Source organism: Pseudomyrmex gracilis, unplaced genomic scaffold, assembly GCF_002006095.1.
Source record: "Pseudomyrmex gracilis isolate BER0280 unplaced genomic scaffold, ASM200609v1 scaffold_6, whole genome shotgun sequence".
Taxonomy (NCBI): Eukaryota; Metazoa; Arthropoda; class Insecta; order Hymenoptera; family Formicidae; genus Pseudomyrmex; species Pseudomyrmex gracilis.
In genome coordinates, this window is record NW_018020590.1 from 1360422 (window position 1) to 1380183 (window position 19762).

The 19762-nt window shown below is 37.6% G+C and overlaps 1 protein-coding gene across 7 annotated transcripts in view; it reads right to left on the reverse strand.

The window, feature by feature from the left end:
• LOC109858466 (nephrin-like) overlaps positions 1–19762 on the reverse strand; it is a 174383-nt gene that overhangs the window by 44390 nt on the left and 110231 nt on the right. For all 7 annotated transcript variants that reach the window (XM_020435761.1, XM_020435771.1, XM_020435751.1 and 4 more), the window contains one exon: positions 7620–7746. In XM_020435761.1, coding sequence (XP_020291350.1) covers positions 7620–7746 — 127 coding nt within the window. The remainder of the gene's footprint in view (positions 1–7619; positions 7747–19762) is intronic.

The window sequence follows — 19762 nt, forward strand, 5'->3', positions numbered from 1 at the left end:
CAAATTATGAAATATTTGCAAGTTGCGTAAAAAGCTTCAGAAGCTTACCCAAATTATATAAATTTTTTAAATACCGAAAAAAATAACGCGTATTTTGTTTTGCGAATGGTTGCACCTTAATAAATCGCTGGATATAAAAACCGAACAGCATGATAATAACCGAGCATTCAGGCGCGACAAATCTTGCTATTAAAATGAACAAATCGCGCTTTAAGCTCACGTGCAATTAAAATACCGATCCGTAATCTAAATATATGTAATCCTCCTTTTTCGACGTTACCACTCATTTTTCACGATTTTCATCCGCGTGAACTTGCGCACATATTTTGGATTCTTCAGTCCTTTTTTACATGTATTCTAATTATTTGATCAATTAAGATGTGAAACAAACAATTAAGAATATATAGCTGAATATTTTACATATTTATATATGTTTATATATGCTGTACATTATTTCACATCACAGTCAAGTAAGAGCATATAAGAGCTTCGCGCGGTAAAACGAGCTTTCCGCTTTTATGGTGATAAATAATCGTACGGGACGACTGGCCGCGAACATTTATCGCGAGCTATGATTTGTGAGAGGCACCATACTGGAGGGGAGCGCGTAGAGCGAGAGAAGGCCGGTCGAGAAATCATTTTTGCCGGGGTTGGAAAAAACTGTTTTTTATACTCTTTGCAAGATTCATTTCGCCTAATCGATTTTCCACCGACAGCTCCCGAGACCATGCACGTTTTTGCTTTTACTTTGCCGTGGATATAAATACGCAACGGGGATTTTATTTTTCTTTTCGGTTAATTCACGCGGTGGGGAGATTTTATCTCGGCGGAAATTTTATCGCGCGTTTATCGTAATATTTCACGTCCACAAGACTACGCAAAGTTACGACCGTGGAAGTAAATATTTCACTTTACTTTTTTGAACAAAAGATATAAATAACATAATTTTTCAGGATATTGACTTTTTCTTCTTCGTAACAAATAAATATTCTAATTATAAAGTCGCTTTCTTTCTCTCGTCATTCACGCGATAATCATTTTTTCTCGAAGTTTGCTCAAGTACGATCGACGTTTCGTTCGGGATGATTCACTCTCGGGATAATGATCGTCGTAATGCTCACCGTGTGCGGACTCGCTCTTTAAGTAACGTACACTTACATAGAGAGCGTATGTGCACGCGTGCGTGCTCGCAATTGTGAACACACGTTCGTGCGGTCGCGCACCGACACGGATCGTCCGGTAATGGGCGGGCGGGAAATAGCTTTCCGGTAAATGAACACGCGCTATTCGCTCCGCATTCCGCCCCGAACGGCGATTCTCGTCGTCGCGCGACCGAACAGATCGTTAACCACGTTACACAGACGACGCTCGCCGACGGCCTTTCTTCCTCTTCTTCGGAGTCCGATTCCAGACGTTTTGCTTTCTTTTCCGTTCCATGATAAACTCGCCCGATCTTCCGCGCATTAAATTGCACCTTCGAAAGTTTATATTCGTCTACATTCTTGGAGAAATATTAATGCTTTTTCTTATAACTAAATTAATTAAATTTAAATAATATGTAAACAGAAAAACGCGCCGAAATCGATTGTAGACTCGCCCGCTTAAAATTTTGCGCGTGTGACACAAGTTTTGTAAATTATCCGATTAGATAGAAGCACGGAAACACAAAAAGCTCGACGTCGAACAACAAATGGCTCATAGTTAGCCACAGGTGGGCAATGCCGCCCATCCAATCCTTCTTTTGTTTTCAAATGTTCCTCTTCTTGCCTCTCACTCCGACATATCCTAGCAACGCCCCGATATCTTCGCCGAATATTTAATCGCTCAATTTATAACAGCTGCAATGTTTTTTCTAAATGTTATTGTGTATACTATATAATATTAAATTTGACACATATCTTAACTTTTGAGAAAACTTGAAAATAATTATAAAGTTGAATATCTTGCACGCATGTTTCACCTCTCATAAACCGATTACAGATGACAAACATCTATCTTTCCATTAATTTCCCACGAACTTCTATTATATGCGCGTTATGGCGTGTTGCAGCGCAAATTCGAGCGACCGGGAGACTGCGTCTGACGAAGTACGCGCCGTTACTACTGCCACGCCGACTCCGAGCCTGACAGTGATAGATTCGTCGTTGTACCATTACGTAGGATAGACTGCGCAGTTATAGGATGCTTTATTACAATAATGGCCGTCCATTTTCCCGATGAACGATTTCGCCCGTGGGCGGGTTACACGCGGGCCATACGAGCGTGACGATATTCAAGAGCGCCTCGGCTATCGGTATCATTAGTTAAGCTGTATTTGAAAAATGCGCATCGATACTATCAAATTTCGCTGTACGCGAAAGTCTGAGAAGATAAATATCGCCAAATGTCGATATTAGCATAACCTGAACACAAAAAGGTTTTGTTAAATATTAATTTTCTGCTTTCTTTTCCAGTTTACCAGCGCAAATAAAAACATATTTATTCTCACAATGTAATATTTCCAAGATTTATCAATTAACCTTTTTTCAATAAATTTATATTGAAATTTATATTGTAAGAGAGAGAGAGAGAGAGAGAGAGAGAGAGAGAGAGAGAAATTTTATATTTGTTTATATATATACGCGTATATATATATAACATTTTTTATTGTGACAAAGACACTATCGATGTGAAACAATATCCGACAATATCCGCAGAACACGATCAAACGCATATAAAGCCAGTCGCAAAACACATCGATGAGCTAGAAATGCGATTGCCACATTGATTATACGAATAGTTCGACTACGGAAGTCTTCTCTTTTTGGAAAATTGTCCGATTTTTCACTCGTCTCGTTAATTGAATATCGGTCAAATGCAGTTGTGAAAATTTTGCCGCGAGCTTTGTGACAGGATAATTGATTTTACCATTTTGTCGTAATTTTATACAAAGTGCAAATCAATTGTTGATCAAAACTGACCGTTTTTCGCAAACAGTTTGAGCTATTGAATTGCAGGTGACACGAACTACGCTTTTATTGTAATTGCGGCTTGTTCGCGTGCTCTTTTGATCTTGCAAATTCAATGGCCGCGGTCCGCATGATAACAAATGTGTTTTTTTGTTCGAAAACGACATCCAAGGTACATCGCTTATTTTTAAATTATAATATAAAGTGTAAGTTGCCGCATTTTATTTAGATTTTATTTTTATTTCGCGATGTAAGATGTCGAAAAATATTAGTTCTGCTAACTGTGTAATGTATTTAAACAACAAATTTTGCTACGATTATTATTATGTGTCTTTCTCGCGCATAATCGCAGGCGGCCATTGATACCGATACTTAAACGCGTGTAACGCACGTAACTGTGTGGTTCATATACGCAAGTGCTTATTTTATATTATAATATTATACGCGCGATATTCAACGATGTGCTCGTTACGTATACAAGCCGTAATTGCTATTCAGGTTCTTCGATACACGAGAGTTTGTCGTTTGGAATTGGTCCAAAGTTATTATCCAGATCGGTAAATTCTATACTATTCGAATGCTCCAACTGCTATATGCTTAGATACCGACTATAATTTATACTGTAATTTATATTGCGATGAAGAGTAGCTTCCTGTTTGCGCACTATTTTTCTTTCTTTCTTCAACGAATTTTAGTTGGTCATCATTTAACGTGGAGAAATCAAGCGCGCGTTGCATACCCACCTTAAACGTAATAATATTTTGACAAAAAATGTTTTAAAACCACGCACTCTCCGAACTATTATTTATTTACAACACCCTACTTGCCGCTGGAAGTTGAAATCTACGGAAAGACGAAATTTGATAAACGAGAGAGCCAAGAGGTCAAATCAAATTTCATTTCGCTGCGGCATTTCACATCGTTGACGCAAAGTCATAACGAGAGGAAACCTCGACCATTGCCACCGAGAATAAATTTTATTTCACCGGTCATATCCACTCGGAGATAAACTTATTTTACGAGCGGAACAAATAGAAAAATTCGTCGCAAAAGTATGTTGTATGATGTAGGCGAATTCGCGATCGGAAGTTCGTCGCATATCACCAAAACGCGAAACATTGTTAATTACAGTCGAGATGTATAAATGACTTTCAATAAATATAAAAATAATATATAAAATAAATTAGCTGAACTTACAACAATATACAGTTTCGTCATTATATTACTTTATTCTTAAATCGCAGATTTCTATTTATCTAAAATCAAAAAAATTTATTTCTCGGAAATTGCGAGAGTACCGGGAGTGCGTGCGAGAGAATGGTAATGTTACAATTCGGCGTGCAAACAGAACTGACTTCTCCTACAGTAGCTGTCAAGCGTAGTTTACCGGCGAATGTCAGTTTCTGAGATAAACAAAAGAGGAATAACGCGTTCGGGCAGTTGATGCATATGTCACGTGCATCGACAATATTCCTTCTCGCTATGAAAATGTCGCCGCGAATACTGTCACGAGTTCGCATATAAAACAAGCGTTCTATTGAGCGCTGTGTTTGTTTATCTTAAAAAATATATAGAGCACCAAAAAATATTTTTATCTATTTATAGTATACACTCGAAGAGAACTTTTCCTGATGCAATTATTAAAACGGAATTGTTTTCGGTTTTTGAAAGAGATTAAATTAAAGGACGATTGGAATCGTGCGATTACGTTCGAGTTGAGAGATATTTTCGCTTGATACGTTGACTCTCACGTGGCTAGTCGGGCAATCGAGATCCTGCAGCCGCGAATTCCTCGCGACTGTACCGCTCGGCGGATTAACCATCGGACTAATGCCAATACCCGCATATACCGCTCGAACGCGAGGATAATACCGGATGCGCCGTGTGGCGGGCGGTTGATCGGACGGGCGCAGCCGTAAATAAACGGATAACGATAGCTCTCGTATCTCTGCAGCTCGAGCGTGAGCAGACGTTCTCGATTCCGCGGGTACGTTACGCAGAACCAAGTAGCGGCCGATTGGACGGCGATGTAATTTCGCAGTGAAGGAGAACCGGGCTGTGATGAGAATGATATTGAATCATAAGAGAGAATCATGACGCACGAGTCTCCCAAAGGACGATTTGTCATCATCTCGCGTGTGAGCAGTAAACCAGATTTTATATTTAAAAATAAAATGTAATATTAGAATTCTAATATAAATTTCTCTTGTAACATTGACAACTTCCATAAAAATGAAAGTCTTACTGACCTTTTTCCTTTCTTTTAATTTGCTTTTTTTGTGTATGCCGATTGCATATGCGCGCTCTCGCCTACGCTGCGCATCGTGTATTACGCAAACTATCAAATTAACGTTTCTTTACGTTAGCGTCTAGAACCAATCCAAATGGTACGCCACAGCTCGAAGAGCGTTCAATGATGATTCTTCTTGCACGACCATCAGAGCGTGTCTAACATACACGCTAATCGAAATTGACGATAAGTTGCTCAAATGTTCCGATTATTTCTATCAACGATCATTAATTTTACAATTTTAATTGCGCGCAATTACTGTTAATCTTATTACTTCTAAATAAAATATTACAACGATAAAACATATTTAAATAGCGACTAAAATCAAAATGACGAATAGCTTTTGTTTCTCCAAGATTGATCGTTTCGCCAGGATAAAATTTTCAGCGGATACTCTTCTCCCCTCCAAAAAAAAAAGAAAAATGGCAATTGCGCGGTGTTCTCAATTTTCGGATCTCATTATTGGCTTTATTAACGCCGGTGTATTGGCGATCCGGCAACGTTTTCATATGGCGAAAGCATTAATCGCGCACGGTTATTTCCGGCTGTTTACTTCCACGCCGTGTGGTCAAGGCAAGCAATTACACTGTGCAAAGTTGAGTCCCGGCTGCTCCAATTCATATCGCAAGGTAAGGGCAGCTGTTACGTATAGAATCAGCAATATAAGTACCTACTAGAATCGATGCTTTTCGAGAAACATCAATACTTTTTTTTTTAAATATGAGATTCTGTCGATATAAGTTGAAAAAGTCTCGAAATTTATGACAAAAGTATTGTATTATTGAGATATATTTTTTATTTATAAAAATATATTGAACATTTTGTTTATTATATATTTCGAGCTTACAGTTGTATTTTATTTATATTTATCATATAAATTTGCAGCAACAGAATTTCGCTAATTATTTAATATTATATATGCTTTAGCTCATTGTACAACACATTTATTGCATATTTACGCGTTTATTGCGTCATATTCTCTGTAATACCGCTTAACGTTTATTAACGTTTAATAACGTTTACAGCACGGTTTACTGTTCTATGGTAGCTGATAACCTTGCGCTACGCCCAACTAACTTTTTAGCGGCTAATGAAGCTGTTATCGCACTCCCCGACTACCGCGGATATTTAAATTTGTTGGCTAATTATACACGAAGTTTATTTTTCGACCGGTTAACGCCGGTGATTTTGGTATCGCGAAATGCGTTATTTTCCCATGAGATGTGGTTGATTCAACCAATTTCGAAACGCATATATAATATTTCTTTGCAAAGTAGTTTTAACTGTTTTACGGTGCGATAGTGCACGGTAGATAAATATATACTTAGCAAATTGCATATTACCGCTGACCTAGCAACGCTTAATTTGCTTAATTTGTTATCGACTAAGTAAACAAACAGTTGTCAAACTAATTATTCGCATGCTAAAAATATAAAAATATCAAGCAATATTAAAACATCCTTTCTTCAAATAAAAATATCGTATACAGACTGTGTACATAAAGAATTACATAATGTTTTAAAAAAACTATATCACGGAACGTATGTCTTTTCCAAAATGCATTATTTAGATGCCATAAATATTTATAATAAACGATCTATCATTGTTCGATTCCTTCGAGTTCGGAATATTTAACTTCCTCGTTTCGAAAAGAAGGACAGAGGGAGATGGAGATATCGTCGTACGAGCGAAATTTTCCTCTAAAGACGACCGAGAGACTTACGAGGGTCGTTCTTGTCTGAACGCGATCGTATGGGGGGTTCGCCCGTTATTCGAACGCGTTTGAATGAAATTCCGATCGCCTGCCTGCAGCCTTTGTCCTGGAAGCAGATCCCGCTTCCACGCTGGCTTTCCGGAATTTATCGAAATAATCGGATTCATTCTTCTCTACGAGTATGGCGATCAGCAAGGAAATCGTTACGCTGATCGGTATTTCGGAAAAAAAATACAGCGCGCAATCTCTCTTACGCCAAGTATTTGCGTTGTGGACCAAATGCAGTGTTTATTCGCGCAAAATTTTCCAAATATTGAGCTCTATCGGAAATATACAGAGAGTACTTTTATTTCACCAATTTTTTTATATAAAATAGAGATTAAATTTTAATTGAAAATTTTTCAATGAATATTACAAATATTAATATAATCTGCACAAAGGGAAATATTTATTAGTGCTGAAAATAATGTTACCGCATAATGGATTCATTATCTCGGAAAATCTCGGGGAATTGCAACAACGTTTTGTACATTTTACTGTGAACTCGAATATAAATCTTGCAACGAGAACGTCGTATGAACTCGTATATCGTAATGCAACATCACGTTTTCGCAAACATGCGAGTCACCGGCTCTATTATCGAAGCACATCATCGGCCACTACTTACAGTGCACTTTCAGCTTCCATCGATCCTCGATACCGGCTTCCGGCAGTTTCGGATTCTCGGCACGACATACCAAGAACTTCCCTTCGTCTTCTACTGTCGGCGTGAATTGCAGCAGACTCACGCCATCCTGCAAATACGAATAGCAATTATTGTCTCCGATAGAGTTAATGATCTGGCTGAAGGTTTCCTACAATATGTTCGTGTTTGTAAATATAAACTCGAAACAATCGCACGACAACTTGTTAGTGTAATTTTAAAAATTTCATATGATTACTGATTTTGATATTTGATGCTTTCGCGGTGTGTAATATTAACACACAAAGATGTTTTTTCGGGTTCGAACCGCGTTAGTGTCATTTTTATACCGACGTTTTGTGAACATTACAACTCACTTCATCAGGGTTTAATCAGGCTGCTCTTTAACGCGGTTCAAACCCGAAAAAACATCTTTGTATGTTATTACTGATTTTCCTTAGATTATTATGCACTCAAGAAAATTCGAATCACAGATTGAAAAAAAAAAACATGACTTTTTTTTATATTACTTAAAAAACAAATTTTTTTTTTCGCTAATGTTAGGTGTTGTTATTCTATTATAAAGATCACAATCAGAACAAATCACAACACTTGAAGGTGGAAGATAAACGATTTCATAACATCCCTGCGTTTTTCAATCTTTTTTTTACGCTCACGATGCGAAATTGCGGTCGCGGCGCATTTTTGTTTTATCGTTTCACATAACCAACAGCTCGTGCTGTTTACGAGATTTTAAACACGGGCGCCGCCAAACTGGTCCGGCAGAGCTTTATCGCAACAACGAAAACCGTACATTTTTCAGGCACGAACAATGGACGCATGAAATGTTAAAATAAATATGTGCGTTTTCGTTTCCAAAATTGTGATCGTATTTTCTCCCGCGCGGTCGCGTTTGCGGAACAGCGGAGCCGAAATTACGCGAGTGATAACACCGCTTTATCGTCATTTTCGGAGCGTTTTCACTTGCAAAGTATATGTATTCACATCATCTCGCGAGAGAGAGAGAAAGAGCTGACTGCGTACACATTATACAAAATCTTTCTTTTTACTGTTCAGTTATCTCGTAATCGGATTTATAACAATATTTTCATCGTTTACGCGTACGTAGAGATCTTTCAAAGATTCTCTTTTTTTCAGAGCTCATGAGAAATCGCGATACCGAATTCCTTGACAAGTAGAATACTACCGTAAGACGTGTGATTTTTTTGATGACAAACGATGCAATGCAAATTGCGAAATTGTACTGAATTTTGCGACTAAACGCGAGCGCCGCGTTCCAGGGATTAATTCCGGTCTTGTGGAATTTCCATAACAATCGACGTCGTCGCGCGACGTAAAGCTCGATATAATTCTTTCTTATTTCAAGCGCGAATTTTATTCTCGCCGCGCTTTCATTTGCGATTTTGCCAATGTCCAATTTTTCTGTTCGAGAAAAACCAGTCACGTCATCAAATTAATGACACTTTATCGGTTCCGCTTGCTAGATGAAAATTTTACTCTCATCGCGCAAGAGAAAAAAATACAATTTTCCAGTCCATTTTATTGCCGATATACAAATCTCGATGTTTTAAATCAACTAGTATTCTAGCCCACTAGACTAGATTTAAAATCTTTTGATACAATAAAAAACGAAGATTCGTCTAAGTGTTGCGGAAACATGATGATAAAAACACGAAAAACCTTGGTCTTTAAAATGCCGCATCTTAATTTCAAATACGGAATCGATATGTATGCGCGGAAAACGATGCAACAGTCTAGTCAAGAGAAAAACGAGATATATGTCGCCGTATTCCGAGGAAGCCTTCGAATTCTCCTATCGAAAACCAGCTTTTCCACGGAATTTATGACGCCGAAATTTCAGCATTGCTACTCATGTAGAGAAACAGAGAGAAAGGAGGGGAGGGATTCGTGAACGGAAAATATGCGCGTGCATTTGTACGTGTACAGTGTGTAAATCCATTCTCCGTCACGTCACAACACACATCAAGTTCCACCCACTGGGGGTATTTTTCGTTTTCGTGTGTTCTTGTCGTTTTCTTTTTCTTTCGCTCTTACGCTCCCGCATTTTCCACGTCAAAGTCTCTCTTTCTGTTTCGCGCGAAAAACAATAGCGAAAGAACGAACGCGACTCGAATAAAAAAGCGAGACTTTGGCGGCTCTGAACAAAATTAAAATCAAATCCCCGACAGGTACGATGGCGGCTGCTGACTGACTGACTGACTGGCTGGCTGGCTGGTTGGTCTCGATTATATTTATGTGTATGTGTGTGTGGTGTGCCGGTCGTGTTTCGTAAAATCTTGACCCGAGAATTCGCCGGCGAAAATTCCGACGATGTCTTAGTCGGCGGTTTGGAAAATTCAGGTAGTCAGATATTATTCGGCTTTATATTCTACATATTTTTCATAAATAAGTTCCTTTTTCTCTCTTAGTCTCATAGCTTTGCGCTCTCTCAGAGATTTTAGCATCAAAGTGGTAAGGCGTAATCTCGCACATGCTCAAACAATTTGGAAGTTTACAAACCAATTCCCGAATTCTATTAAAATCGATATCATTTCGTGCTTGAGAGATAAACTTGAAATCTCGAGATCACAAGACTATTTGCCAAGAGAAATTATACAGATAAGACGTAATTTGCGTAGCGTCCTTCATCCTTTTGAGCTACGCCACTGTTACTATTCTCCGTGAAAGGGTCGAGATTAACTTCTTCTTACCTTGCTTGATGGAGATGCACGTGCGAGAGAAAGTCCAGAGAGATAGAAATAAATGAGAAAGAGAGAGAGAGAGACACAGAATAAGAGAAGAGTGAGAGACAGACACAGAAGAAAGAAGAAGAGAGAATCCTTCCATGTTTCTGCGTACATACATACAAGGCAAGTGTATACACGGTCGTTTGTGTATACGCAAAACCGTAGCGCGCGGATCTGCTCGTCTAGAAACTCGCTGTGTCTTCAGTTACCTGATATACTCCAGCTACGAGCAAGAAAGGTTTCACAAGGCTTTGCACATGTTAAATACATTTGTGCAGTATCACGCGGTTAACAATGTTCCTCTGTCACGGAATCATTTGTTAGTTAGCCGACTTAACAAAAAGAGAAAGAAGGAGAAAGAAAGAGAATAATATCTGTAAAGATCGCCATTTCTTTATAAATGAAAAGTTAAGTTTATCTCCGTTTCCTTTCCTTTTTATCTCGCGGAAACGATACAACAATTAAAATTTATTTATCACTGCGAGAAATTTAACAACACTAACCTCGTTAAATAACATCTCTTAAACGTAAAATTGCGGTAAGTGGTAGAAAATAAATAAGAACAATATATGAGCCTGAGAAACGACGTCGTTGCTTTTCTTTTCGTTTTTTAATTTTTTTTTAGCGCAAATGGAAGAACGTAATTATATCGAAATGCACGCGAGCAGTTTTCTATTTTAATAGAAAGAAATGCGCATTTTGTAACAGCGAATGTTTCATTGCGCGTTTTATTCGCGAGAGAAGGAAAACTTTCAAGAGACGAAATAAATCCGCGTCGTTTTCGCTGCGCTCTTTCTTCTTCGTCGCCACCTGTCGCGTTAAAAGCGGAAAGAGAGCTTCGATGTAAGAAAACGCGTGTGCATCAGCGAAGTTCTCCTTCTCTTTTCCGTCCCGATAGTGGTAATATCTCCGACCGGATTGGATCGCGAGATATAGGTAGACGTAGCCAGCGCGCATCGAAAGCTTTTTAGGTGTCACAAGCAGCCACAAAACGTCGGGGCACGTAGACGTGGCGGTTGCAGCTTAGTGCCACCCGTAGTGGACTCGATAAAATTCAGTGTCGCACGGTGTCGTCAAAACGAAGTTGCTTTCTCAGGTCGAAATAAAATTTTTAGAGCGCTGTAAGACGCGACAAGAACTTTATCCATTTCATTTAAACATGTTAGCTGCCTTTATTCACTCATCAAATAACGTACGTAAAAAATAGTTAAATAGTGTTTTTTTAATAAAATAAAACATCAATTTTTGAATGTAAATCTTATCAAAATAAGTTTTTTTTTAAATATAAATTATTATACTCAAACAAAAGTAACCAATTTTTTTAACTATTGTTATTTAACATATGTTTACATCGATTGCAAGTATTCGTAATTAAATTTGCGTCTAAAACCTCTCTACCAGTAAAACTCATAATAAATTGTATTGGGCGTAAATCGCAACCGCGACGTTTTCCCTCCATGTAGCTTCTTCGTCGAATAAACTGTTGGTGAAAAGCTTTTAATTGAAAAGTAGCGAATATTTTGTCTCTCGTGCTTTGCAAGCAATTTTTGATACATCCGAAAGTACCGAGTTTTTCTACAACCGCATCAAAAGAGACGAACTTTTTCAGCTCGAGTTTCTCGGATGCGTTCGCGATCTTGCGATCATTATTCCATTCTCGCGTGTATCTCGCATGTGCATCACTTTTATTGTATTTATCAGAGTTTTCGGACTTATTCGTATCGCGCAGCAAACTATTACGATATAATTGCACTTTTGATGAATTTTCCTCGCTCGTTGCGCAATCAAATTCTACATAATAATGCAGTATCAAAACTATTTAGCTGGCTGATTAATTTCTCGTGATTATCAGTGAAATTGCGCGCCAGCAAGACAAAGATCTGCATTTTCGCCAATAAACTAGCGTACTGTTAAAATTCATCAAATTTATACAAAAGTATATTAGAAATCAAATCAAATTAAATTAAAATTAAATGCAGTGATTGTTTCTTCTTCTTCTTTATCTATTGAATATATTTTTCTAACAAAAGTAAAACGCACGCGCGAGTTTTTAATTTTATTATACTACAACAGACATCAGATCAGCGAGTTTTATATTGCTTATAATATCGTTAATGGTTTGAATAAAAAGAAAAAAAACAAGTTTCAACAAATATGAACATGAATTACAAAACAGAAAAATGAGGAATATGTGTCAGATTTGTCGGATGCGTCGCGCTTGCCAAGTGGAACACCGAGACACCAAAAAGAGACCCATTCAGAAAGCAGTTGTAAAAGCCAAATAGAAAAAAGTTTTGACCAGTCGAAAAATAACTGTAACTTGAGCTTTTCTCCTGTAAGCGAAACGTTTCGTTGCGTGATGCATATTTCTTGCTGTGCGAGATAACATGCGACATTTTACGAGCGAGACGCGCGATAAAATTCGTCGAGCTAATACCATGTGGCGATAACTGTTGTCAATTAATAATGCGCAAAACTGCAACAAAATTCACGCTCGAGAAGCGTCGAAAATTATTACAGCAAAATCAGTTCTCTCGAAATAAAAGTTTTGTTCCTAATACTTCGTCATCGATTTTCGAGTTCGAAAAAAGAAAAAGAACACAAGGTTCGACTTTTCTTTTAAAAGAAAAAAATAATGCATGTAAAAATCACACAATAAAATAACAGTAAAAGTAAATTTAATTCTGAAAGAAAAACAATTTCGTTGGCGTATAAAAAACTTTACAACTGTTGATGACAATCCGATTAATTCGAAGATTTGTTATTTTTTTTAATTCTATGTTATGAGTTCTATTATTTTTTTGATACATAGGTATTTGTATCTTATTTAATAAATGTTTATGTATAAAAAAACTCGTAAAGAGATTATGCAATATTTTTTCTCAATTGAGTCTATTTCCAATTGGTTCTTCGGAAGCCTTGCTTGAACAAGTCTGTAAATAACGGAATATTGGCGGATAAACTCATCTCGTTAATAGGATTCCTAATTTTCGTACGGAACATTAAATAAAAACGGTAATCCTGATATATCCCGCAGGGAATTAAAGGCCCGGATTAAATGGGACGTTTTCGTGCTTTTCTCGTCTAAAGAGAGGTTTGGATTCTGCGAAAATAATATGGCCAAGATCGTTGTGCGAGTTTTTTCCTAATCCAGTAGTACAGCTCGAACGAACGTAAAGTCGGCCTTACGGTTCCGCGATGTTTCAACTGCGTAGATAGAGAAGATGAAAAGAATACTGACGTTTATGTAAATGCATTGCTCAATGGTAGAGCTTTTATGTAAACTTACTTTAACTCTTCTTTTTATCTTAGGAGATATAACTTACAAACGCGATTACATAAGTCGTTCGCAGCTACTTCAACGTTAGGAGTTTCTCTTTTATGCATTTTATTTAGACTTAAAGATTAGTAACAAATGCGCTTTTTAAGTAATTTTTAGTCTTTCTCTCAATTTTTCTTTTTCTTCTACAATATTCAAAATATTTCTTACAATTTGAAAAGCATTTTTTGGATTAACTTCAAGTACGTTTTAAACAATTTTAAAGACGTTTTACAAAATTTTGAAAAAAAAATGTAAAAGATTTTGTGTCATTCTGTAGATTTATGTCCGCTATAAATTTTTTATGACACCTTTGCACAAAGGCTTCATCTACCGTATAGCGTATTTAACAGGTGTGTGTCACGTTTATCTTCGAGCGGGTTAATTTACATGGAAGCTGAGTGCTCGCTTGGAATCACGAGAGAAGCATTTTAAGGTCTGTTCATATTCGCTGCACAAACGGCGCAGTAATAATGTCATTTAATAAAAAACATATCCAGTGTCGTTCGACGAAGGTAAAAAATATTATGTATGTCGTGAAATCTTTTATTTAAAACATCAGAAAAACGTGTTTTTTCAGCGTTTAAAAGCTAAATCGTGACAAGCAAGTTATGAATCGACCTTTATTCGGATACGTCTCGATTTTTTTTCTCAGTTTTCGTAAGCGCTTGCACGCCACGTTGTCGTCAGTAGAAACAGCAGCAGCAGTGTAGCAACCGACCTGTCGAGATGCTGTTGCATCGAGGCTATTATTGTCGCGCTATATCGCCATTACCCTCTCGTCGTCGCTGCTTCTCTCGCTCAAAAGCGCACGAGGTGTTGGCTACTCGCGAGAGCCTTTCACTCGACTAATGGATTCTACGAATTAGACGTCGCCATCCCGACCATCGCCGTCGTTGCCGCTGTCGACGACGACGACGCCTTAGCCCGAAGACCGGCGATGTCTGATTAAACGCAGAGCAATTCCCTTAAAACGGCGGGAGGAACATCGGCTATCATTCGGCGAGAGAGAGAGAGAGAGAAACTCTCTTGCTCCAAAGAAAAGAGGGTTGGTTACGTAGTTTATTCGAATCGACCTGGTATCCCCGCGAGAGCTATTGGCCGCACAAGTTTGCTTTGATTAATGGTAACGTACTTTCTTTTATATGTTCTCCAGTAAACAATTAACGAAGAATTTCGTGTTTTATTCTCCCGACGTATTGCTAACAAGACAAACCCAGCTAATGAGATACTTTGTCGATTTTTGACAAACTCGAATTTTAATTAAATTCATCGAGTCTCACATTTTTTAAAATGTAGATAATAACGATCGTCATATCGATAACGCGATGCAAAATACCAAATGCAATATGTAACATAAATTCAATTATCAGTAAATCTCAGTCTTCTGTTACAAGTTCAATACATTAGTTTCGAATATGAAAATTGACGAAAACGCCTAACATTACACATATATAAAGACCGGACGCTTCTATATAGATTTAATGTCCACTCAGATTGTCAGACATTCAGATCGCGTACCTAATCACAATTAAACCCGTGGGAAGGGAGGAATGAGGAAACGCGAACAAATATTTCTACGAGCGATCGTGTGATCCCGATCTGCTATATCATTAATTACCCCAAAACACACGCTTGTCTCGGCCGGTGATCGGACGCGTGTTGACAAACATGTTTAGCAAATGCACACACAATCGTTTCCTCTCTTTCCCTTTCATCCTGAAATTCATGCGGGCCGATTTTCGTGGTTGGCACTTTCTCGAGCATCATTATACATTCGTCGCCGACGGTTATTGATGATACGCAATGCCGATCAATCCGCTACGACGCGATGCGCTTCCCAGATGGCTCGCGATCGCGCAATTACATGGACGCTTCCCGATAAATTATTATCCAAGCTGTCTGTCATTCCCATGAAACTATTAATTCAGTTAGGTCGGTGCGCATCGACGTGCCGATAAATTATCACGGCCGGCCGCTCTCGTGTACACCTATTACTATTCACCCTTCCTCCCGTTCTTTTACGTGTGCATTTTCTTTTGCCGATATCGCGTCGTTATTTTAACGCTCGGCTCTGTTTAATGAAAATTTTCTCTTGGTTGGTACAGGAAAATTTATCGTGACGAGACAAGATATTCTGACACACGGTCGATGATTTATTCATTTTATCAGCATTGCAACTTTTTGACTTGATTTTCCAAAAATAACATTTTGATAGTTTGTATATACGCGTCTGAATATATCAACACTTAAATAATAAAACAATTGCAAATAGTATAATGCTAAATATTTTCTATGTACTTTTATATATGTAGCCATATTAATAATTTTTTTATAAATTTTCATTCATTCAGTAGTGGCAAAATCTTCTCATTTATCGCAAATTAATATCAATATAGCGATGCGCAAAATCTACGATCAAATGAAAAGAATGTTTATAATTCATTACATTTCTATAATTTTCTGCAAAACAGTTTTAAAAGCGAGAAAATTGTTTTTTATAGCTGTTTCAATTAATATATACAAGTTTTCTATACGAGATCACGCGCGAGCGCGTAATATCTCGTTAATGAAAATAACCGAAAATGTATACGAACATCTCATTCTAACATCGCGAGTGTATACGTACATATCGTTTGAATCCGCTCTCCGGATTACCAGAATCCACTCAGTTATGCGAATGGCTGCATCTGTAGCTTTCCGTGCCAATTTCATTAAAGCAAGAGCGACTTTTTTTACGCCGGAGCGATTGCTACACTGGCTACTCTGTATTAGAGTAACATCCTCGTTTTAATTAAAGTAGCTTGAATGTATCGAGGAAAGAGAGGCTTATATCGAAACTATTGTATTGCCTCTTTCAATATTATAGTCTGACTGTAAATAAATATATTAAAAGCTGAACATACATATTAAGACTCTATCGTTTAAATTAAATTTTGATAAATTTACTTTTGTATAAAATTTAACTTCTAGTTTGATTATATGTACATATAAAAATATTTAATGTAAAAAGGACAAAGAAAGAGAGAGAGAGAGAGAGAGAGAGAGAAAATTTTTTTAAAGACGATGAATTTCAATAAAATTCTCTCTCTCAGCGAAAATCAACTTGGAAGTCATCAAACACAGATAGTTCAAGGTTTATGCAATGCGTGTAGAGCATTCGGTACACATCCTCGCTCTGTTAGTAGAAGTCTTTATAAAAGATCCCCTCAGTTCATCGTCCTTCTGCGTAAATATACTCTGCTCCGTCCTTCTGCCGACATAATCGAGAGGAAAATACGTTTCACGGGGACTCGTACGTGGGGAATCCTTCTTAAGACGAGATAGGGTAGCCCTCTCATACAAATGCCTCGCACAATAAGGATGTTTCTTGTACCTTCATCGTATGGGACTTTTTCGGGAGTACATTATTATCTTTGTGAATAGAGAAAAAATAAAAAACAAAAAATAGCCAAGAAAGATGTCTGTCTTGAATGACAAAAATTCTTGCCGCTTGCATAATTCTCAAGTTATCCAAAAAAACGTTGAGATAATTTTCTTAAATCGGCTGTAAAAATTTTTAGTCGCGCCTGTGTTAAATGTTTATGGTGGTTTAACAAGTTCGAGCACTGACTGAGGTAAAACCAGACTATCAATTCTCGACAACGTGCGTGAGTTTCGCGGAAAATATCTGCGTGATATTCTCTCTGGCTGTAACATCACCCGCGGGAAAAGTATCAAAGACGTTAGGACTTTACTCAGACCGACGATGAGGGAAGAGCAAGAGAGCGAACTAGATTTATAAGACAGAAACCGATTTCTTTCAAGCATTCTCTCTGGCCGACATACGAGAAACTTTCTCCACGATTATCCTTCTTTCTGTTTCATCCCTGAGGATTTTATCTAGCTCCAATATGCGGAACGATCCCCTTTAAAAAAAGATGCTTTAAAAGAAGGGTTTGACAACGAGATGGATGTTGCAACAGAATGCTTAAAAGTACACGCTCTACACCGGTAGAAACGATGCAAAGATAGTGAAAAAAAATCAATCGTGTTGCAATTAAAAAATTACTGTGAAATTATACGAAGTTCGATGTATGACATTAAGGCATTTTATGTGAAGCAAGTAATTCGAATTTTGTAAGCGAGAAAAGAGCGAAGGAATTGAATGCTGGAAAAAATCGCGTCAAAGCCAGCGAACGGAGTCATGTGGCGTCAATGTGTAAGTGGAAAACCGGTATTCCCGATGTGATAAGCTCTCGGAGCTTAATACCTTTATCTGATAAAAGCACTTTTTCATTCTCAAACTCCGATGTATACCGGATGACTATACGTCTTTCAGAAGCAATTAAGCCTGAAATTAATCGATTGTTCGAACGACGAAATTGCCAGTAATATTTCGCTTTTTATCTCAGCGTGGAAAGTCATCAAACGGAATTCTCATTCAACCGGAAAAACAAAAAGTTTTAAAAGACCTTGTACATACGTATATATTATCGTAATAAAAGTCGTAATAACTACGTGTGATATACGTTGATAAGATATTTTAATACGTGTAATAATATTTCGCAATAATGAGATAATCCTCTTTTTTCCTCGTAGAAAAATGCATTGTGCGCAATTAAAATATGCATGTTACACATGATGCAGAATTTTTTTTCGTTATTAATCCAGCAAGATCGATTTTGCGTTTGTTGGTTGCGCTGGATTAAATTCAAAGAGAGAAGCAGCATAGATTATTATTCGATCGATTCCGCGCAAGAGAGTGAATTGAAGGTATGCCAGCCAATGCAAAAAAGCGATCTCCATGATAATACATAAGATAGAACACGTCGAGAATTACGATCTACCCTGTGGCTGGCACGCTACCACGCCTGTCGCATTGTCGAGTGGGTCGTATTTTTTTTTTGTTCCTTCCGCTTTGTACGAATATTCTTTTTGCGACGCATTTCTCGCGCGATTCTCAACGAGATGTTGTTATACCGACAATATATCTAACATTAACTATTGTGACAAATATATATACTGATAATTTTATTTGATTAATAAAATCAGCACACGTCTAGGTTTTTTATCTCAAACATAATTTTCGCATTTTAACTTACTTAAATTTTCCTTCACATCTTTGTGATAATCAAAGCGTTGAACTTAAATTTAACGAGTTACGATTGCAGTACGCCACTACCGATCTCATAATAAATCAAATACGCGTATAAAATTTAAGAAACTATTCCACGAAAACAATCACCATCGTCCGAAATAATTTATCGTGGAATTACTTATCTTACGAACCGTATAATACACATATGAGAGGTGTCAAGAATACCGAAAATACATGAAAATTAAACTCGAAAAATAGTAACAGGGAGGAGTGGAAAAACAACACGTGACTAAAGTCTCGTGATTTTCCTTTGATCACATGACTTTACTTTAGTCACGTTTTTAAAGACACGTGACGTGAACATCGTCGAAGGTGTTGCCGGCGCGTAACCACCACGTCGACGCAAAGCACTACCGTATATATTGTGCCTTTTGATGATTTTCTCTTTCCTTTTCTAACTTACATTTCCAATCTTCAACGTGCTCGTACATGTATGCCATCTGTTAACAAGCATACAAACATGCACACAGTGTAGTTGCACGACGACGATAATAATGACGTTTTTGAAAACGTGAATTTCTCACTTCGAAACTTTATCGTCGCTTATCTACAAATCAGAAGCTCAAACAAAAAAACGCAAGACTACTTTTGTTTTGTTCTGAAGCGATTGAGACTAAAACGAAATTGATCGGTTCAGTCGTTATTGAGATAGTGCCTCATGAAACTCTCCTCATTTCTCAATCGCATGAATCTCGCGTATAAGAGGCACTACCGTGCCTTTTGATTGCAATTATCAAGTTCCTGTGATTCAGTTAATTATCGGATAGGTTATGTTATTACCACGTCGCGGTGAAAACCACTGTCGACGAACATCTACTTGTGTTGTTGTTCTTTAACAACACAAAATGTACTGCAATTTTCGCCGAACAAAACTTTCGGATTCAATTTACGATGGAAAAAC